At 40.4% G+C, this 23,479-nt stretch overlaps 1 protein-coding gene across 1 annotated transcript in view; it reads right to left on the minus strand.

Annotated features, from left to right (window-relative positions):
• Positions 1 to 1,000: 1,000 nt before the first annotated feature.
• The window catches only part of ETNK1 (ethanolamine kinase 1), a 33,903-nt gene continuing 11,424 nt past the window's right edge, over positions 1,001 to 23,479 (minus strand). The window contains exons 2-8 of the mRNA XM_053405653.1: positions 21,457 to 21,716; positions 18,381 to 18,521; positions 17,799 to 17,941; positions 11,599 to 11,682; positions 8,619 to 8,779; positions 6,996 to 7,069; positions 1,001 to 5,026 (exon numbers count right to left, since the gene is read on the minus strand). Of these exons, the coding sequence (XP_053261628.1) occupies positions 4,954 to 5,026; positions 6,996 to 7,069; positions 8,619 to 8,779; positions 11,599 to 11,682; positions 17,799 to 17,941; positions 18,381 to 18,521; positions 21,457 to 21,716 (936 nt within the window). The 3' untranslated portion in view covers positions 1,001 to 4,953. The remainder of the gene's footprint in view (positions 5,027 to 6,995; positions 7,070 to 8,618; positions 8,780 to 11,598; positions 11,683 to 17,798; positions 17,942 to 18,380; positions 18,522 to 21,456; positions 21,717 to 23,479) is intronic.

Genomic DNA, 23,479 nt, shown 5'->3' on the forward strand with positions numbered 1-23,479 from the left:
TCCTCATTCCAGAGGTCTACGTACTAAAGAGATACTGGCTTGATGGGGCACCATCTGGCTGTATCACTTTTGAGTGTCTTCCTTGTTATTCTAGGACTGCGATTATAAAAAAAAATCCAGGCTCAATAGGAACACAGCAATTATGCCCTTAATTCACAGTGCCAAGTTCAAAGCACCAAAATGTGAGGTGCCTGAAACTACAACAGGAATAAAACTGCTTGCCATTCTATTACGGACAGTTGTAAACTATGTAGAGGACTTGGGACTAGCAGATAAAACTGCTTGAGGGGTGGGGTGGAATCAAATATTGTGAAATAAATATTTGAGATAGGCTCAGCTGAATAGAACGCAAGTCCGCATGGACGGAGGTTTTACTAAAGAAATGGGATCAATTATTTACAGATTTTGCTGCAACAGAAAGAAAAAGCTAGTTGACACATGCAATGTCAACAATCTTCAAAGATGCCTCCATTTCTCCTTCTATGTGTATAAGGCTTTGTTTTTTTTTTAACCCCAGAACATCAATGTGTGCCAGTTTGTAAAAAACGTTATGAATAACTAAGCAAGCCTAGATGCAAACTGGAGTTCTTCTAAGCAATTTAATGAAATATTTCATCTCATTTCCTTCTAGTACCTGCAACCAAGTTACAGCCATGTCAGAACACAGAGCAATAATATATAGGGTTTCATTTTTCTATTGCATTCGACCCGCCTGATGTTTCTGCCATTTACATCACAGGGCCTCTTGCACAAGCTTTTTCTTCAGCAAAAGCCAACGACCCATGCGCTGAGGAACCGTAACGTTTTTAGGAATTAAGTCAGCCTTGGAATGGAGCTTCACAATTCACCTCACATAAGCATTTCCCCCTCTAACTGGCCAATCTGCTTCCCATTGGAACAGTAGGCATTGTGAGTTAAAGCCAACTATTGTACCAACTCGTTTTCAGAATGATTACTTCCTCCAAAGTAAATGTGTGAACATGAAAGCAGACACCACGGGCACAATGAGAAAGATGCATTATGAAAGCTAATGTGGTTACCTCCTGGTACTATTATTTTGTTCCCAAATGTCGTTTTCCCCTTTGAATGTGGTCAATTTAACAATAAGGTCAGCACATTTCGGATTTCTCTTTACATACATCAAAATTTCTACAAAAGGAGAGTACAATGAAATACATGAGTTCATAAATGCGAGGTACCATACAATTCACACTAATTTACAAATGGTTATTTACACTATTGTATATACACAGTCAGATCCGGTTACTGTGAATCAGTTCGCTAAGCCATCCGCAAAATTCACCAAGAGAACCCCAGGCCAGAGTTCAAAACAATGCAAAAAATAAAAATCACCATCATTACCTAGGATGCTTTGATGTTTGGATCAATCAGGCATAATGATTAACCTGGTCTGATTGCCAAACTGTGAAGTAGAAGGAGGAAAGAAAATCACGCAATTCTGCTTTACAAAAGCTACTAGGCCACTACGGTCTGTCAGGTGATGTTACACAGGGCTGAACGCCACTTCTAAGAACCCTCTTCACGTTTTCAGTATTTTATTAGTGTCGTCGGTGACGGCATTCAGAATCAATAGCTTAACGGTGAAGGCAAGAGAATAGATTTTGGCAAGTCACAGCCAGAATTACATGAGGTTGTTTCTAGAGCTCTGGAAAAAATAAGAGTTCAAATACTTGATAAATGTGAACAAGTTTGGGGGGGCAGTTCTAATTTAATGACAAGACCACCACCCTTCTAACTGAGATTAGAACAGGACAAGACAGTGTCGTGTTAGAGGCAAAACAGCTAGTTTAGAAAATGAGAACCAATTTTCTCTCCATGGCACCATTACATTTGTACAAGGCCTGTGTCAGAATTATTTTAATAGTCTAAATCCATGATGCGGAAGATGCCATACCAAGTAGACCCTTTTCCCCCTCAAAGTAGTGTTTCACAAAGAATAGGCTCTCCCCTACTTGTTATTTTATCAATGCTTTTATGGAGTTAAATTAGTGGGTGTTCTGTTTCCCTGTTCAACTTGGAACATGCCAAATGCAATGGCAGAGACCAGCTTCATATCAGTTAATGACAACAGCAAAAATGAAAATAATGGGAATGTAGTTAGCGCCTCTTATGATTTGACATCCTTGTGATCAGCAGCTACCTTGGAGATGTACACAGATTTTGAAAAAACCCAATCATCAGAGAAGCATTTTTCTTCACCAGGGATGTGCTTGCCTTTAACATCTGGGAAATATATATTGCTGCCTGATGATACTTTAATTTGCTACTACTGGAAATGCTGATTATAGGATGATTCACAATACGGCTTTGTCTGCCTTGTACAGCAGCAACTATAGAGGGGCATAGAAAAAATTCATCAAGTCAGCCAAAATATCCAATACCAAAGAAGAAATCCACACAGTTGGATGATGCCCACCTGTGAGATCGCACATCGCAAGAGTGGACACCAAGGTCTAAAAATAAGTTTAATGCAAACTGGAGAAGAAACAGGGAGACCTGGGGGGAACTGTTCCCTCAAGGCAGGAGGAAAAAATTGAGATTCAGCCTGCCTCCCACAATTCTTTGCTCCTGCCTCGGTCACATGGTGAGGTCTAGCAAATATAGTAACACAAGGCAGAAATACAACCAGCCACTTATCTCTTCTATAGAACTCAGTATTTGTCAAGAATGGAGGCAGCCTGGGTCATTCTTTACTACCCAGAAAAACTGTCTTCCAGCAGATGCAACAAGCCTTCTGAGAGAACACTGTGATCTGTCTAGCCAATTTCAAAAGTAGCCATTATTCCTTAAAATCTGTGAGTGGGAAGAACTAGTTCCTGCATTCAACAATGTATGGCAATTTTTTCTTTAAAAGCCTTGTACACTTTGTTGAAAAACATTAAGGTTTTCAAAAATAATATTTTAATTCCATCTATTCATCCAGTACCCAAGACTAATGATTTTAGAGTAAGATGCCATTAAAGACTACGAAAAAGCAAGGACCAGACCTTGGTAAAGAAATTCAGTTTTCGCAAGAGAGATTTACTCTGTGCTGACTTTTTCTAGAGCTCCAGCAACACCCTTGACCTGATAAATTACACTTTCCTCTAACTAGTTAGGTCAACACTGAACATCAAGAGAAGCTGCCCAATTTAAGAAAGTATATCAATAAGTGCTTTAAAAAAAACCTTATTAGAAAGTATAGATACCATAATCCATTAGTATTAAAAGTTTTAATAGTGACTAGATTTGAATGCAGCCTACTGTCTAGTGATTAGTTCCACTGTCCAATGGAACTACCCTCCAGCAGGGCGTTTGAAGATTGTGGCTTTAGAAACGAGATAATTAGACACCTCAAAATGTGTAAAACCATGAGATTATTTACAGAAAGAAACAGAAAAATCATTCAGTGATCTTTGGGGTGAACTTTTCATCCTTGTTAATTGCTGTATGTATCATTAAACAAGCCAGGCTTATTTTAGCCAATGTTTAATTTACAGAGTACTATAAAATAATTCTGAATAAATATCCTTGCTGAGTCTGTGCAACAGGCTCCCCGTAATATTTCTTAAGGTTTATTTGGGTTTACATATACTGCGTATGAACACAGACTTTGTACAAATGGGCACTTAAGTGGCCAAAGTGAAGTGTTTCAGACTAACAGAGTTGACTGTGTGGCAATTCAACTCAATGCAGTGACTTTCAAAGTTTAAAGCCTTTTACCCTACCTTCGAAGACACACACACACACACACACACACACACACAGCGCGTTAGCTAAGTAAACATTTGTTTCCCATTTCACATTTCTGAAATTCAAACCATTCTTGGGTAGGATAGCTTTCGAAAGAAAAAGAAAGAAACGTGATTGTGATCAAATCCTCACTCTTCAAACACCATCTATTTCAAGAATGATCTTGTAACTTCGTGGCTTTGTGCTGGCCACGAACTTGCCACCATCTGGCAAAGAAAAGAAGGCAACCTACCAAATAACAGATCTAATGACCAAAAAGGAAGCAAGGTAAGAACAGATTATAAACGAAACATGGCAGAGTTTTGCTCCCAAACGCTACAGGACTGCTCGGCGGCTTGTCCTGCTAGCTCCTTTTTGCGTCTCTTATGAACATGTATAGTCCCTAGACTACATGCCAAAGCGTTCAAAGAGTTTTTTTGGGGGGTGGGGAATAAATCATTTTTTAAGGGAGGGGAATGACAATGACACTCTGGAACAGTGGTCATTTAAAGCTTGCATTTGAAGCTAGAAGCTGCCTCCGACAGTATGAAAACATCTACAGTAACTATGTGGTGGCATGTTTTTCTTCATGAGCGAGCAGACCTCTGTAAAAAAAAATCATCTGTATGTTACATAAGAAGGATGTCCAGTCTTTTTTCACAGTACTGAGGTAGAGCTTGGAGAAATATCAGCATGGGAATTACCTCCCATCCTCTCCTAGCAAACCCAAGTCAGCACCAATGAATTGCACTTTAATGCAAACTGCTTCTGTTCATGTACAGGTTTTTGTACACAGTCTGCAAGAGCACTGAAGTTGCTCGTAAGTTAATGTCAATGTAACATCAGATGTGCGAAGTCCTTCACAGTATTAGAGCCCACACCCCCTCCTTTGAAGAGAACTGATGAAAAGCAGCAATGGAATGTTAAATTCATAATAAATAATTCACATTTCACGTTAAAAATTACAAGAGAAAAGATTAAATTTGCTCTCCCTATGTTTTATAAATCTAATGCTTCTATTCCTTCTACAACAGCAGTAAGATCCTCATTTTAGGTTTAACATTAAGAGATTGTTGTTTAGAGGCAATGAAAAGCAAAAAACCACCATAGGAACGATACAAAACTAACAAATGTTTAGCTTTTTCCATTATCTGTACTCGGATGGAAAAAAAAACTTTTAAGGAATCTGATCCAGATGTAGATAACTGAAGCTCTCAGTTGTTACTCAGGAAGTTTTAATGTCATGACTTCATTTTTCATTTTGAAGTACTGATTGAAGCGAACAATTGCATACCTATTAGAGGAAATAAAAAATGTTAAATCATGTCTTACTGCCTTTGTGGCACAATTAACATGACTCTACTTACAAGCTTTTTGCAGTTAACTTTAGTTTTTCCTGCCATCTAGTGGTTATAGAATGCCTTGCATATTTGAGAAACTTAGTTGTCATATGCAGGGAAGTAGCTAAAAGGTATTTCATGCCAAAATGGAAGACAGGCCATAATGCTTCATTCAGGGGTTGGTGGATTCAGGTTTCCTTTTTGAGACATTTCAAGCACAAAACAACTACTTAGGCTAATAAATTCAACCCAGATAGCACCATAGCCCCTACTCTGTAATGGCAAAATATTGGAGCTGCAGGTTTTGATAAATGCTTATTTAACTGGCATTTACACAGAGTTTGCACAATGCAATCTTAAGCATGGTTATTCAAAAGTCCCAATAAATTCAATGTGATTTACCTAATAGCAGGTGTGCTTAAGAACACAGTTCATATACATTGCTGCCTTGTAATCCTAAAAGGTAAAGGGACCCCTGACCATTAGGTCCAGTCGTGACCGACTCTGGGGTTGCAGCGCTCGTCTCGCTTTATTGGCTGAGGGAGCCAGCGTATAGCTTCCGGGTCATGTGGCCAGTATGACTAAGCCACTTCTGGCGAACCAGAGCAGCGCACGGAAATGCCGTTTACCTTCCCGCCAGAGCAGTACCTATTTATCTACTTGCACTTTGACATGCTTTCGAACTGCTAAGTGGGCAGGAGCAGGGACCGAGCAACGGGAGCTCACCCCGTCACAGGGATTCGAACTGCCGACCTTCTGATCGCCAAGTCCTAGGCTCTGTGGTTTAACCCACAGCGCCACCTGCGTCCCTGTTGTAATCCTAACCACCGCATAAACCTTAATTAGTACTGTTAGCCCTATGATGCAGGTGCAAAGCTAAGTGTCACATGTTAGTTCACCTACCGAGTTCATGGTAAAGGCAAGATTCAAAACAAGGACTTCCTTAATCATAGCTCAAGGCTTCTAGTATGCTAAAACAACTCTCAAAAAATTAATCTACTGAGATTAATCTTGGTTTAGCTGATTAACTGGGGGGTCAATTCTAATTTGTGGGGCTAAGTTCAGTACATTTTTAAAAGGGTGTTTTAAGCCTTTTGGCTGTTCAGCGACTGACAGGAATGCAAGAAAGTATTAAAAATTGCTTCCAGCACACAGAGCATTGTTTTTTAAAAAACTAAAATAGTTAATATTGGTCATTGTGACAGAATACTGTAAGAAGCAGAACCAAATTTTCTAAATTCCAATTTGAAGAAGAGTAGCACACAAAGGATATAGAACAAAAGTGAGCAAAGCCAATTATAAAGGTAAAGGGACCCCTGACCATTAGGTCCAGTCACGAACGACTCTGCGGTTGCGGTGCTCATCTCGCTCTATAGGCCGAGGGAGCCGGCATACAGCTTCCGGGTCATGTGGCCAGCATGACTAAGCCGCTTCTGGCGAACCAGAGCAGTGCACAGAAACACCATTTACCTTCCTGCTGTAGCGGTACCTATTTATCTACTTGCACTTTGACGTGCTTTCGAACTGCTAGGTGGGCAGGAGCTGGGACTGAGCAACGGGAGCTCACCCTGTCGCGGGGATTCAAACCGCTGACCTTCCGATCAGCAAGCCCTAGGCTCTGTGGTTTAGACCACAGTGCTACCCACGTCCCAATCCAATTATAGTCACCTATATATCAACCAGTTTGATATACCAACTACTACCACCTTTGGTAGTAGGAAATTTTACTTTAAACAATTAGGCAGTTAAACAGTGGGTAGCTATTCGTCTTAAACAGTCTACAGTACAAGAAAACAGAACTAGTTATATTTCAGAAACAGCACTTCAAAATTCTGCATCTCAAACCTGATAGTTCTCTTTACAGAAACAGCACTAGTCAGAGGTTCACAGGCAACAGAAACACTTGTAGACTAAGTTACCTACCCAAGAAAATCGAAGTCAATGGTGGAGTATTTGGCTTGAATCAGGGCCCACAATCCCCAGAAGAAGTGAGAGGCCTACACAAAAAAAAACACACAATGAGGGTTAACACACACTTTATGTCCGTAACAAGAAAGTTATGCTACTATCTCATTAGCACTGTTAGAACAGTGCTGTTAATTGACTAGATATGCATAGCAACACAAGAACTCTTGAACACTTAACATAGCCTTGTCTTATTGGATTTCAGGGTATCTGAATTTGATAAATTTACCAATGATTTCACCATCTCCCTTCCTCCTCAAAGTAACTGAAAGGAGTCCTCTGATTTTTAAACGCCCCAAAATATAACATTATTAGATTTTAATCCCACCCTGTGTTTCAAAGAACACAAGGCAGCAAGCAATACCAATATATTAATTTTTAACCAAGTGGCCTTGCAGCGAACAATTTCAAGGTTGCAAACAACAAAATCAAAACCATGACTTACAACTACCAATGGAATGCCACCTTGGGGGGAAAATCCACTTCCAACTTACTCAGTTACTGTGTGACACAAGTGGTTTGTGGGTGTATGTTAAACATTAAACCACAGCTATAATTTACCCTACTGCTAATGCGTCCCTACTGCAAAAGACACAGGCTGTTGCTAGAGACCTTCAGAAGAGAGAGAAATGCAGGGAAGGACGCCAGGTGAAAATGGGATGCAAGCAACAGATGAGAGCACTTAAAGGCCAAGGCTGAAGAGAACCACCTCAGATGAAGGAAGCAAGAGTGCAGCTGAGGTCTTCAAGGCAACTCTTCCTCAACTTTCTTGTTCACTACCCTTTTATGAATAAGCTGGAGGAGCCCACCTCCACACCCAGAGCTTTATGCCAAGCATCCTGAACATGAATCAAAGAAAGGCAAGTGTGTTCTCTTAGCTGCATCCAGCCCATTAAGTGCTCTTGCGTAGGGAAGACTATTCCCCAACAACCGTGATGTTTACAACAATGTCATCAGGACACAAATACATATTCCAACAGATTAGGTCTTGCTGTATAGTATTTGCCTTTTTCTGTGGCCTTTCCTGGATCTTGTCTCACGTAGCAGTGAGATGGCCCAAGAGTATTTTATTTCACATTTCAACGATCTAGAGATAACTCTAAGCCATTCATTTGTGTGCAAAACAGCTGCCAACCCAAAGGATCTGTAGAAGCATTATGTAACGTTCATGCTACGTTTATGTATTACTGTAATTACTCAAATGTAATGCATTTTTTTTGCCAAATTACATTGCAAAAATTAGGGTGTGCATTAGATTCGCGTAAATATGGTACAGTGGAACCTCAGTTTTTTAATGTCCCAGCTACCGAATATTTTGGAAGCCGAACACTGAAAACCCGGAAGTGAATGCTTCCGTTTTCAAATGGCTTCCGAGGCGCATTTCTCAATTTTCACCATAGACTTTGCCAACAGCCCTTTGATCCTCAGTTTTCGACCATTTCGGAAGTTGAACCGTCTTCCGGAATGGAGTACGTTTAAAAACCGAGGTTCCTCTCTCTCTCTCTCTCTCTGTGTGTGTGTGTTACCTAAATTGAAAGAGTTTATCTGAAATTTATTAAGCCAAAGAAATCTTTAACTTACCAGAGCAAACTGGTTGACTTGGACGTAAAGCACCTCAACCTCTTTCTCAGTCACATCTGTTCCAAATCCTTTATACTCCTTGTAGGCTTCCAGGTAAGATCTCAGCCACTGCTCTTGCAGTTTTCGGCTTGGATAGAGGCTATAGTCAACCTCACTCACACCTAAGAGACAATTGTTTTTGTTTTTTAAAAAGCCTAGTATTTCCAGAAATGTTTCTTCTGCACTGTCATTAGCTCACATGCATAACAGATGTGTGTGTCCTGTGTTAGAAGTAATAACAAGGAACAGTACAGTTGTACCCTGGTTTTCGAACAGCTTACTTCTTGAACGTTTTGGCTACCGAACGCCGCAAACCTGGAAGCAACTGTTCCGGTTTGCGAACTATATTTGGAAGCCGAACATCCAATGCAGCTTCTGTGGCTTCCGATTGGCTGCAGGAACTTTCTGCAGCAAATCAGAAGCCGCGCTTTGGTTTCCGAACGTTTTGAAGTCAAATGGACTTCCGGAACAGATTCCGTTTGACTTCCAAGGTCCAACTGTACATATACCAAGGCAAAATACATTACGATTTTTCAGTACTAAAAGGATGCAAACTTTTTGCTCTACGAAAACATGTACCTTAATGGATGATACTCCTGTGTGGCAGAACCAAATGTATGCTTTATCTATGGATGTTAACTTGTTCTCTGTCTTAGCCTGCTAAGCCATGAAGCTTGTTGGGTGACCTTGGGCCAATTGCTATCTCACAGCCTAACCTACCTCTCTCAGAATTGTTGTGAAGGTGAGAAAAACTATGCCACCTTGAGTTCCTTGGAGGAAAAGTGGATTATAACTGATAAATTTAAAAAAGTGATAAAGGGTACAGGAGGCTAAAAATGTTAGGATTCTTGCTCCATGTTTGCAGTCATGAGATTGTTATCTATCACATCACTGTGTATGTTTTCATTCCACAGTGTGGGAAGTGACAGAGACAGGATGTTTATGTTACTGTGTTCCATGAAGTGGGACTATTGTCCTTCGTTTCTTTTTCTCTTTGCTGTCTGATGAGAAAGAGGAAGAAGCGGAGTCAGAATGCTCCGAGTGTATTATATGTAAATAAATCAGATTAGCCAAGATGCTGTGCTACTGAGTTCTGTTACGCAAACTGCAAATACTCTGCAGGATTGTAAGTGTACTGATGCTTTTTGGTATCAGTCGCTGTGATGTTCGGGATGAAAAAAGCTTTTGAAGCTCCCGAACGACAAACCAGAAGGGAGAGAACTTGCCAGTCGGGCATGTGCCAGGGTCCTACACGAGAGTAAAAAGGTAAAGGGACCCCTGACGATTAGGTCTAGTCGTGACCAACTCTGGGGTTGTGGCGCTCATCTCGCTTTATTGGCCGAGGGAGCCGGCATACAGATTCTGGGTCATGTGGCCAGCATGACTAAGCCGCTTCTGGCAAACCAGAGCAGCGCACGGAAATGCCGTTTACCTTCCCGCCAGAGCGGTACCTATTTATCTACTTGCACTTTGACATGCTTTTGAACTGCTAGGTGGGCAGGAGCAGGGACCGAGCAACAAGAGCTCACCCCGTTGCGGAGATTCGAACTGCCAACCTTCTGATTAGCAAGTCCTAGGCTCTGCGGTTTAACCCACAGCACCACCGGCGTCCCATTACACACGAGTAGGACAACCCTAAAAAAACCCACAAAGCCAATGACATATGACCTGCTCAGCCATTTCTTCTGCATGGTGGGATCATTGAGAATCATGGGGATCTCGAAACATCGTCTCCTTTGTATAAGATTCAGTAGCTGTGTTCAAACCCCACCACGGGATCCTTCCTCCAGTCCCACTTCAGCCATCGTCCTGCATGGACTGAGGAAGTGGGCGGGAGGGAAGGGGAGTAGTAAGGATCACTGCTCACAATAGGAAAGGAGAATGAACACCTGAACAGAGACAGGCTTGCCATACGTCCAAAAAATTCCAGACACTACGGAAATCAGACACCTAAAATGGAGGGGGGGGGGATTTTTGAATGTTAAGAGATCTCCGGAATTCTCAACGCATGGCAACCCGTTTTCTGCTTTTGGGGTTTTGTTTTTTTCTCCCAGGGGAGACTGAGCCCCAGTGGCAGTGGAAGTGACAGGAGGTCACTTCCCTTGGTGGGGGAGGCAGACAGGCGAAGCAGCGGCCTAGCCGCCCCTAGCATGTTGAAAAAGGGACCCCGTGCCAGGTATGTCCTGCAGGCGGCTCAGTCATAGCGGCAGTGGCAGTGAGAGAGGGACAGCAGCTGGCGCAGCCACCCTGCCCGAGGGGGTTGAGGTAGCGGTCTTGGTACAGTTCGCCCACCGGGTACATGGCAGCAGGCACTTCCTTGTGTTGCTGGGGCAGGCTGCAGCCGCTCACGGTCACCGTCCTCGTCCAGCTGCAGCATCGTAGAGGTAAAGACAGGGCCCAGGCAAATAATGTGTGTGTATGTGTGCGCAGGAAAGAGTTTAAACGAGGCCTGGATAGCGAGGGGCAGCAAACTATGAGGAAGGGGAACAAAACTGGCTGTGGTAAGTTTGAGGTTGGGGGGGAGAAAGGTGGAGGCGCCTCACTACATGTTTCTAAGGGCTGTTGCGGGCCTGAGCAGTTGGGTGGGGTGTAGTAGTGAGGAATGTAAGTTGGGGGGCTATGTTGGAAAAGGGGATGCATTAGGACCTGGCCATTTTTGCTTTTTTCCAGGAGGGGTTTCCAGAGTTTTTTCCCCCCTAGGTTTCACCCCCCTTTCTTTCCCTGCTAGAAGAATTGGCTCCTCAATATGCTTGGGGGGAGGTGGTTTTTTGTCTGTTTTTAGGCATTTCCTAAAAAAAAAAAAAAAACACCTCAACGACTTTGGGTGTGTAAGGAATTTTACTTTTTGAAATATTGCAAGCCTAGACATATTAACAACTGATCCAGATCTCAACAACAGAGCTTTAAATGAGACGCGATATAAACAAACCAACTAAAATACCTGCAAATTCATTGAAGTGGTTCCCAATGTCATAAGCCAGGTAATTGTATCCACAGTACTCATAGTCAATGAACTTAACGTCACCTACACGAGACACAAAAAATAAATTTTGTAAGAGTAAGCACAAGGCAGTACCCCAAAGCTTCACTGTGCCTTTAACCACTTGCCAGTGTGTCAGTCTGTTGTGCTCAGATGCATGCACTTAAAGACATTCAAGGTTAGGGCTGTGTTTTTGTTTGTTATAACAAGTTTATTAAAGATATATACTGACCATAGTCTCACTAGAGAGCTTAAGATCTCTAATCATCACATCTGCTTTTGTGCCACCAGGGGCATCAGTAATGAACATATAATACTTTTCTTATTAGCTAGCATCCTTACAGGATGTTTGTTTTTTAATGCAATGCTAGTAATTTTGCACAAGGGAACGTGTGCTACGCTATTTTGTCTAGCCATTTCTTCCTTCACACAAGACTGAATGCTTTAAAGAGTTTTTATTTTATTTACATTTCGGCACATATTCTCCCTGGCAAATTAATCTAAAATATCAGAACAAAAAAGCTGCATAATCCATTATAAAAGAAAATACTGAGAGAGGAATTCAGTAATCTTTCAATTAAACTTTCCTCACATTTTAAACTAAAATTTTGAATAATTCTAGTAGCACTATTAGAGAGTTTCAAAACAATTTGGGAAGAATGGATATACATCTCAAACCTTGAAGACTTTTGAGTGGGAGAGACTAGCAGTACAGTGGTGCCTCGCAAGACGAAATTAATTTGTTCCGTGAGTTTTGTCATCTTGCGATTTTTTTCGTCTTGCGAAGCACGGTGTCGGAAAACTTTTGGAAAAGCTTCAAAAATCACCAAAGTCTTCAAAAACCTCAAAAAAGGCTACCACACCGCGTGCTATGAGTTGCTCCTCGAAGTCAAGTCGCAACTGTATTAACGGTGTTAAGAAAAAGGAAACAAACTTGCAAGAAGTTTCCGTCTTGCAAAGCAAGCCCATAGGGAAAATCGTCTTGTGAAGCAGCTCAAAAAACAAAAAACCCTTTCGTCTTCCGGGTTTTCCGTCCTGCGAGGCATTCGTCTTGCGAGGTACCACTGTATGACTGATTAGGGGACAATATTGGGTTGTGATGGGAAACATTTTATTGTGAAACCTGGTGTTTAACATTAGGTGTTCCCACTACATGAACATTTTGCTAGTAAGCCTTATCTGCACTACAGAAATGAAATAGATCTAAATCAAGTTAACTTATAGTTCTGGAAGGGCAAGTTAACTTATAGTTCTGGAAGGGGCCAGGAATCTCAGTCTCTCCATAACTACAGTTTTAACAGGATTCTTTGGGTGACGTGATGACAGTTAAGTTATAAAACCAATACAGGATTGTAGCATATATATTCCCTTAAGAGTTTACAAGAAAGTTTTTAGACTATACTTTAAATCAATGGAGTTTCTACAGAGGCTCCCACACCAATGCATTAACAGCAAGCTTGCGGACAAATCATTTAGACCCTACTGGCAAATCATGAAACTAGTTGTTGTAGCCTCTAAATGAATGCCATTTCCTAAAGTACTCAACTTGTTTCATAAAGATATACTAGTAAAAAAATCAATTCTGGTTTAAATCTCGTTTTGCCCAAACACATTGTTTTAATGCATATGTCCACATTAAAAAAAAAATTCCAATAAAGATGGCAGGTGTAAGGCCTGCATATACAAAATGTAAGATAGTTATTTAAAGATAAACATTGTTTGGATTCAAGCTTATATACATTAAAATATAGGTCTGCAGTGCCATCATCACCACCAGACAACCCTTGCTTTTATTCAAATGCTAATTTCCAGGAATAATTAACAGTATTACAAAATAAGAAAATGAAGCTAAGATACAGATGAGGCTGTTACCAGGCTCCGTGCTCTCCTAGGGGGGAGGTGCATGCGAACAAGTGATGCGATAAACCTCCAGTCAGTGCCTTTAAGTAGCACGGTGCACGCCGCCACTTGGCAGCAACAATGGCATACCTAATCTGTAGCAGATGAAGAAAATTTGGCAAACTCATATTTGACAAGACACAAAACTTTAAAGAGAAAAGTTCTGCATTTCACTGGTCCTCCTGTTCTAGACTTGATATCACAGTGGAACTCAGCCTTAAATTTTAAGTTTTGCAAGAAATACAAATGTTCAAGATGCACTGCTCCCTTCGATTTTGGGGCTTCAATGAAACTTGGGTGTTGGCAAGCGTAATTTCGTCTGTCCCCTGTCCCGTCCCCCCATGTTTCATTTTTTAACAAATAAGCATTTCAACAAATAAATTAAAACAATTCTCACCTATCAAGCCTCCACTTCCATCCCTCTCAACGGTTCCATGAGTTTTCCCTCTTTTTTTCTTCTATATAACCCAGTTAATTCTATTTATTCTTTTCCTCATCTGTTTCACCTATGTTTCGTAATTTTAATTTTTAAGCATAATGCTCTTCAACTGTATGGCAGAATCAGTAAGCATGTTTTTTCTTGAAGGGCAGCTATTCTTTCCAACAATGTGCCAAGATGAAATTAACAACTTTGAAACATTCTTCTCCTTATATCAAAGAGGTATCATTACAACTTAAAATGTGAGCAAAGACTGTAGACACTTAAAATATCACTTCTTGAATGTCTGATTTTGTGACTAGTAGGTTGAATTCAATGCAGCGCAAGCAACCGGGGGGGAACTGGGTGGGAGCAGCTGACACAATTTCCCCTTCCACCCTGCTCTACACCCAGGCTTGGTACCCTGCCTGGAGTTGGGAGAGCAGGGAATTCTCTTTATGCTCACACTGCATTGAATACAAACCAACCCTTTCAAGAGCCTCAAATGAAAATCAGAAGTAATCCTAGCTGTTCCATAACAACTGGGGCTTTGAAATGGTGAACAGCTTCTCAGGACAGTTCTACCAGAAAGAAAAACTAGAAAATGGGACAGGGAGATACATAAATGCACTTGGATTTAGAGTCAATACAGAGACTACTGCAGCAGTACACTATATTATTGCTGGGAGAGTGAAATATGAAAGCAAGAGCTAGGCTTCCATGGTTGCTTCTTAAAGGTGTAAACGAAGTGTAAAGTCCCGACAAAAGACTAGCAGTAAGAACAAATGCTAAAGCTATTCAGCAAGCTGCTTATTCATAAATGATAGCTGGCAATTATATGTGTTTTATGCAAGGCAATACAGCTTAAAACATTTAACATCCTGAATGTTAGTAGCCTGAATTAGTAAAGCAGGAAGAGGCAGCAGCTTCACCTGGCATATTAAAACTAAATATTATTGATTTTAAAATTATTATATATAAATGAGAATCGGACCAAGTCTGTCAAGTTTGTCAAGTTAGAATGTGCTGGAAGAAGGCATTTTGGAACCCTTATTTTATGTGAACTGTTATAAACAGACATTCAGATATTTTATAAAATATATTTATAAATATTTTCCTATTTTATAAAGAATTGAAAGCCCATATGGTAACTTTAAGACATAGCTGTGAACCACTCTCCTCTAGCAAATAATTAATATAATGGGGATAAAATTAAAGGGGTAATCAATGTGGCACATTAGTACTGTGGGCCAAAAGATTAAAATCAGAATAAAAAGTTTTAAGTAAAGAAGATAGTTTAAAAGGGAAGAAAATCCAGAGAGACGCGTGCTTCTTTCAAGTAGCTTGCAAAACATTTTTAGCATGGCAGCAATATTTTAACTGCATGATTTTTATTTCACTGCATGACCAGGTTAAGTTAAAAGTTAAAGCTGAGTTTCCACTGCAAAAGTATATAGTTCCTCTTAAAATACTATTATGCACCAGATTCATAAACATTGTGCCCAGTACAAGACAATACACAGTGCCAGACTTTTATTCATGGTTTATTTGTTCTAAGATAAAAGCAGTGCTCAACATTTCAGCATTGCAGAAGTCTTCAGCACTGCTAGAGATAATTCACAAGACCTCTTGAGGTGGAAGTTATCAAATAATAGCATGGCTATAATTTGCTAACTGCAACTTTCACACTGAAAACATAATCAAAAAAGATCTTTCCTTGCTGTGAATACTTAATGCACTACACACTTAGTATTTACCCCGTTTTTAAAGAGTTGCAAGCATTTCCCCGTATTTAGAATTCTCCCTCTCCCCCTCCCTGTTCCCAAGTGCTAAACACTCACACACTGGTTTTTGCAGAAATGCTCTTAAATGATGCACTGCTCTCACTGATTTATTCTCCACTCTGTTTACAAAAGAAAATGACAGCAGATTTGTTTCAAAGGGGGGGGGTGTCAAGCCTAGAAACTCTGACAGTGTTCAATTCTGAACTTTTTGTCTTGGGATATTTAGTAAAAATGGTTCCAGTATGTTGTAAACTGCCCTGTTATCTTCAGATGAAGGGTGGTACATAAATTTAATAAATAATAACAAACTGCCTATGCAGAAAAGTCACTTTTCTCAAATTTGAATAATTCACACATAATTCGATTAGGTTTACATATCTCTTTTCAAAATATTTTAGGACTGCAAAGTAAAATCTAAGGAGTATGATCTAGAAAAGCCTCCCAAATGGCCATCTTTTTTTCTCTTAGACTCATTTGTGGGCCAAAGGACTCTTGTGGTAATACACATTGCAGCACAACATATATAGGCCCCCAGGAAGAGCCAATGTTACACCTTTCATAAAAAGTTTGGAAGGCATTTGATTGTTTAGAATGGGAAGGCAGAAAAAACAAATGAGCACAGTAGCCATGCAAAATACATTGAATAGTATGACATGCATACTATTATTTTTTGCACAACCTTAGGCGAATATTACTTGACCACACTGAAGGTAGAGAGAGAGAGATGCCTCTAGTGCCAGGAAATTGGAAATTTCAAATGCTAGTCTAGTTTGGTTTCTGTTTGTTTGTTTTTAAAGGAGAAGCTTGCCTCAACAGCTGTGGGAACTGTTGTAGAGGAAATATATTTAAAAGACCTATCTTTGTGTGCAGTTTCCTTTCAAATAATTTATTTGGGTCACATTCAACATGCCAACTTCCTGATAAATTTATCTGTTTTAAAACAATATTCTATAAATCCATATTTCTAGTTCCTAAATGCTGCATTCCCTTCAATATGAACATACCAGTTTGATTAAGCTCAGACAAAATTGGAGCACAGGAAATGCTGGTTCCCTGCAAGGTATCTTTTGCAAATCAGAACTCAGCCTTGGGTATTCACATTTCCGCCCGCACCCAGAATTATTTCCCGTTCTTTTCCTAGAATTAACTATGGTTTTGTTACAAGGTCTATGCAAACAATATTATAAACACGGATTACAAGTTTCAAACCATGCTTGCAATCTCTAGTTTATAATAGGACCATTTTTTGTACTGATGCACACAAAACACAAACACATGGTTAATACCAGCAAGAGAGGAAAAACCACTCCCCAAAGGGCAAAGAATATCCATTTCTAATGTTACTTTTAAAGGGGTTTAAAATGTTTTAATATAACAACTAAATTTATCACATCACCAAAATTAATAAGCTATAGGTGATTCATTTATTCAAACACAAGCAGTTAAAACTGACAATGAAAATAAATCCAATTTCCCAGTCTTCAGAATACCTCTGACCTCAAATATATTTACAAACAAATCTTCAACTTTAAAGATACCTATGTACCTCATCATCAGCGTATAAAGAGAGCCTTGGAAAGTATCTTTCCAGATACTTCACCATGTAGAATTCATCATGTAGAATTCCTCGGTGTCATCAATATATCTGACAAATCAGAATACAAAGATAATACACAGTAACCTGGAGACATTTGCTCCCAAGGCTGTTTGAAACAGTAAAATCTGGATCAAGGACAGTTACACAACAACAATTCAGCTTGAAATTTCTGCTGTCAACACAGTGGAATAATAAAATTATTATGGTAAAAAATATTTTTTTATTCTGTAAACTATTAAATATTAATTAAAGTATCAGTTATAGTTATCAGCAACAATTCTATACAACAACTGCTATGACACAAAGTTTGCATCAAGCAACAAATGGTAATAAAGTATAAATAGTCAGATGTTATTTAAAACGAAGTACGGTTGTCATTATCCACCCACCACAATTTACTGTTGTGTATTAGGCAATACAAAACAAGCCTTAAAGGTTACTTACAGCTGTGTTCAATACCTACCTTGTTTTCCATTGTAGATTATATTTTTACACAACAGATCATTGTGACAAAGTACCACTGGGGAACCCAGGTTGGACAGTCTCTCTTTCATCCATGCCATTTCCTCTTGGAGGATTTGAGGACTTGGTACATCAGCTATAAACCTTTTGAGTTTAAGAAAAGGGAGGGCACATGTGTAAATAATCATTTCAAAACTTAGACAGCACCAACAGAAAACAGTTCTCAAGACTTTAATCAGAAACGTGGTTTTCTCCATTCTCTCATTATTTCAGTCATATTATTCAATAAACAACAACTTCTTCTTCTTCTTCTTCTTTGGCGATCACTAGTAGCCAAGTAAGATTGTCTTCCATAAACATGGTTTTAACACAGTCCGTGACTGTGGAGGCCAATTCTGGACCCTCACATCCTTCCACAGTGGGGAAATTGGTTCCCAGGTTAAAATCCCTTAAGCAACATGAAAAGCACTATGGGTATATTTTACATTTCTGAAATGAACATGGGTACAATCAGTTTACCGCTTCCATCTTCATTAACAAGCTTTAGAACGCTACAATCATAGAAACAAGAATTGGCATTCACCTTTTGTGCAACTCCTCATCAGCAAATTCTGTTGGAATGAGAGAGAAGTATTTTCCCATCTTCAACCACAAGTTAGACTTGGGGATCCATCCATTGTGAGCATGAATAGCATGTATTTTAGCAAGCTGTCTGGCTATGAGCCTGCAATAAAGTCAAAATTATACCAGAATAAATCCTTTGTATAATTACAAATACATTATTTCAGCTCGGAACACTGAGAATCTGTTAGAAGCACATTAATAGGGTGGGAGGAGGTAACGAAATATTGTCATTATTAAATGGCAGCTTAGGACCTATTTGTTCCAGCAGGCCTTTGGAGTGACACCATTTGCATAATTAATATTAATTATTACTGTTCACTGCATTTTGTATTGTGGTTCTAGTTTTGCTTTTTACACTGCATTTTTACTCTTTGCCACCCTGGGCTGTCATGAGAGAAGGGGTGGGGTATAAATATATATATATTATTATTTTAAAGCACACACAAAAATTCAATGACAGTTTCATGGAAGCCGAGGTCATGAGAGGCTAGGCTAAATAGGCTGAGACTTAATTCAAAAACATGAGTAGGAAAACTGATCTGGGATTAGGTGTACAGTCAGTTCTGGCTGAGGATATGATTTCTTGAAGGATCCAGTATGCAGACTGAGAATGCCCCTGGGTGCTCAAGTGGTATCTGTGGCATAAAACACATCCAGGTTAGTCTACTGCAACAAACCCTATGTGGATCAACCTTTTTTTTTTTTTTTTTTTACTTGTTGACACTGCAGTTGGAGGCCACAGCGCCAGTGTGGGCCTGTTTTTTGGAGTATCTTGCTCCCCATTGTGAGATCAGAATTAGTTGTTTCTGCGCCCAATTCAAGATCCTCACTATCTCTTGTAAAGCTTTAAATTGTTTGGAACAGAGGTATTTACAGAGCCTCCTACACTTCCACACCTGTTCATTAAGACTTTCCTGGGAGGCTGTGTAGCATCCCACTGCCTTCAAGAAGTATGATGAACCAAACACTGGACAGGACCTTCTTGCTTGCAGCATCCAAAATGTGAACTCCCTCCCTCCCCAAGGAGGCATGTCCAGCACTTTCCCTTCAGCAGCTGGTAAACACCATCTCATTTAGAAATGCATAATATCCTGGCTAGCTGTCTCACTAATTAGGCTCCTGGTTTTTGTTTTTTTTGAACTTACTATATTTCTGTACTCAAGACATTGTGAAATTGGTTTATAAATTTAATTAAATTTTAATTTTTCCATATATTACCTTAAAAACCAATTGGGTGCAAAAAATGTGTATAATTTTGATATAAATATAAAATACATGATGGCTTTCCTAAAATTCTTCTATTTGCTTCTACTTGTCTGCAAAAAAACAGGGGTTTCTCACCTGTGGTCCATGGACCCCAGCAGGTCCGTGAACTGAGCACAAAAGGGGAGACCTCCTTCCTGCTACTTTGAAAACTGCCCTTGTGGAGGGGGATATGGGGAGGAGGTTCACAGCTTTCAGATTCTCAAAGGCATCTGTGACCCCCCAAAATGTTACGAGGCGCTGTGCTAAATACGATAAATTACACTGAAATGCAGTGGTATACATGAATCTGAAGGAGTTCAATAGGATGTGTTAACAGGCAGATTAAATGCTCCATAAAGCAAGATCATTCATTACTGACATCTTTAGAACAGCAATTATTGTCCATCAGCACCACATTTTGTTAAGTTTCTGCTCTGGCAGTAACTTCAGAAACTTTGCTTATTGCTTAGGATGTTTCCGTGTCCTTGATGGTTCAGTCAGTTCTAAGGCTTCAGCATGGAAGAAACCTGGATATTTGTAATGGCTAGAGCAGAAGTTTTAAACCTTTTTGAGTCCATGGCCCCCTTAACCAACTACAATCTTTCTGCGGCACACCTGTGGGGCTCAGGAGCCCAGTTATGTCACCTGTTGCCTGCAGAGATGGCAGCCTCTTACCCATTTTCGAACACCCTCCCTTGTGGAGTCTTTCCTCCAAAATGCAAACTCACCAGTCTTAATGAAACTGAGAGCAGCATTCTTCCAGTGGTCTGAAGAACAAGCCTGATGACTGAACAGCTCTACTAATCACAAAGTCATCAAATTGGCCCTGCTGCCAGTCAAAAGTAAAATGAAACTTTAAAATCTCCTGTGAATGTAAGAAATCTGGCCCTAAATAGTTGTCAGAGAAGAGAGGAAAAACCAACTAAGTCTCAAGTCTGTCACAATGTTCCTAGAGCCATCACAGGCTGAAGTGCGCAAGATGGACAGACTGCCTTCACAATAGTCTAATACAGGGTTCCCCAATATGGTTTCAAATGTTTTGGACAACTCCCATCTTCCCTTATCCAAGCTGTCTGGGGCTGATGGGAGTTTTGGCCAGAACATCTGGAGTTCATCAGGCTGGCCGATCTCACAAATTTGAAAAAGTAATTGTATCAATGTCTATTATGTTCCACATAGTCACGTTTGAATGTCCCATGCAGATATTTCTGGAAAAGTTCTGGGAACAAGGAAGGATAGAAAAAGACAGAATAAGCAAACAATCAGATATCTTTGGGTGACAGGGGATGGCCAAACTAGAGAAACAATGGAAAGAACACATTGCAAGACAGATTAAGAAAACTAAGGAAGGGCAAGTCCATGAAGAGACTTCAAGGAAAGACTAAGTTAAATGTGTCAGAGGCCGAAGCAATGGGGAACCAGTAAAGACATTTGAAATGGGTGTGCCACCTGGTTCAAACAATGGCAACTGAATTGCTTTGGCAGCCATTACGGACAGAGAAGTAACAAAAGCATGTCAGAAAAAAGAAAGTTACAGTAGTTAAGATGGCAGGTGACCACAGCATGAGCCAGTGTTTTAGCCAACAAATAGAGGAATGGCTGGGTAACAATACAATACAATATTATAGCAGCTGCCTATACTTACGGTCAATCATCTAAGTATCTATTCATCCTCAAAAATAGCATGGTCTCAGGAATGGGGCATCAGGCACCAGAGAGCCCTATGGAATATGCAGCATGGGAATATACCTAACATCCCTCTTTAGAAGAAAGAGTGCTGAAGGGCTTACCGAAAAATCTCTGGGTTGCAAACATGTTCTGGATCCAGTGCTTCGCCTTCCATAAACTCATAGCACAGGCCGTTGCGGAAAGTACAGTAAAGTTGTGGAGCGCAGCCGTGCGCCTGCAACACACGGAAGCTCTTCACTTCTTCCTCTCGATCAACTAACAGCTCTGTTTTATTTCCATAAATTCTAACAAGGACAACATCATCCATTTCCTCACCCACATAACAGCCAATAAGCTTATTGGTGATTCCATCTGTAAATACCTGTAAGGAAGAGTAATTCAGATTTGTTTTAATTAAAACTTATTACTACTACTACCACCACCACTACTACTGTATATTTATTTATACCCCTCCTATTTCCCCTAACAGGGCCTCAATACGGCTTACAGATAAAGCAGGGACGGCTATAGTCATTCATGGTTTCCTGTTTCTCAAGAGTGAGAACAGGTGCTGTTTCACAAAGGCAGGACAGACTGACATGCTGCAATGCACCATGGCAGAGCCTGCTTCCCACAATGCTGTGCCTGCCTTTAGTGATCGACAGATTCAGTCCCAAAGCAGGAGGATAGAACAAGAAAACCAAAATACTCCAAGGAAGTCAATGAGTACCTGACTACTCTCTCAGGGGTGAGTGCACAAATGCATCCCACCAATCCACTCTAATTCAGGTTAGACCTGCAGGACAGGCCCATATGCTGCACTCATCACCAACAAGAACCCTTTATGGAAAGTCCACCTCTTCATTCTTGGTCAAAAGAGGTGGTTGCTCAGAAGCAGTATCTCCAGAGACTAATAAGAGAACCTCCTCTTGTAGAAGAAGAAGAAGAGTTTGGATTTGATATCCCGCCTTTCACTCCCTTTAAGGAGTCTCAAAGCGGCTAACATTCTCCTTTCCCTTCCTCCCCCACAACAAACACTCTGTGAGGTGAGTGGGGCTGAGAGACTTCAAAGAAGTGTGACTAGCCCAAGGTCACCCAGCAGCTGCATGTGGAGGAGCGGAGACGCGAACCCGGTTCCCCAGATTACGAGACTACCGCTCTTAACCACTACACCACATTGGCTCTCAATTGTAGTGAGTGCTGGAGTACTCTTCTGTGATGAAAGGATACCTTGGTCAAGCCAAACTTGTCTACTTTGTAGTAATGATAAATACAAAGGGATAAGTCCAAGTGGCCACCTTGCAAAGTCTTCCAGAGAAGGATCTATTATCTTTACACATTGGAACGGAAGTACTTCTCAGTTAGCTTTGCAGTGTTCATTGCCACAAGATGTACTGATTGCCACTAGTTTAGAACAGACAAGTGGATGTGTCAACTGGAATAACTGAAAATAGAGTCTCTGTTAAGAGACATTGCAAATCCAGCATCAGATGCTAGGAGCACACAGAGTGGCTATTGTCACCCCACCCCCCGGCACATTCCCCAGGGCTGCCAACCATTGTTCCTTATAGTGGCAGGATGCTGGACTAGACAGATTTTTCACCAGCTACAGAATGACAATACTTATGTACTCCTCACAGCAGCAAACTTTGTCTCTTGGTACAAGATAAAACACAACTCCCCAAGTGTTAAAAGACCACATAAGAAAACATTTTAATGAACTGATTTGATGTTTTTTGCATTCACAAAAGCTATGCAGAGATACAGTGGTACCTCTGGTTAAGAACTTAATTCGTTCTGGAGGTCTGTTCTTAACCTGAAACTGTTCTTAACCTGAAGCACCACTTTAGCTAATGGGGCCTCCTGCTGCCACTGCGCCGCCGCTGCACGATTTCTGTTCTCATCCTGAAGCAAAGTTCTTAACCCGAGGTAATATTTCTGGGTTAGCGGAGTCTGTAACCTGAAGCATATGTAACCTGAAGCGTATGTAACCCGAGGTACCACTGTATTTAATCACACTGATAAGCTAGTTTAAAAAATAATAATCAGGTTTCTAGTAGTCAGTAGCATAAATTAGTAAAGTCTTCCACAAACAGAAAAACTGCTCACTCGCCCAGTGTCGCCACCCCACCTCTAGCTCCTTGG

Source organism: Podarcis raffonei, chromosome 10 (assembly GCF_027172205.1).
Source record: "Podarcis raffonei isolate rPodRaf1 chromosome 10, rPodRaf1.pri, whole genome shotgun sequence".
Lineage (NCBI taxonomy): Eukaryota > Metazoa > Chordata > Lepidosauria > Squamata > Lacertidae > Podarcis > Podarcis raffonei.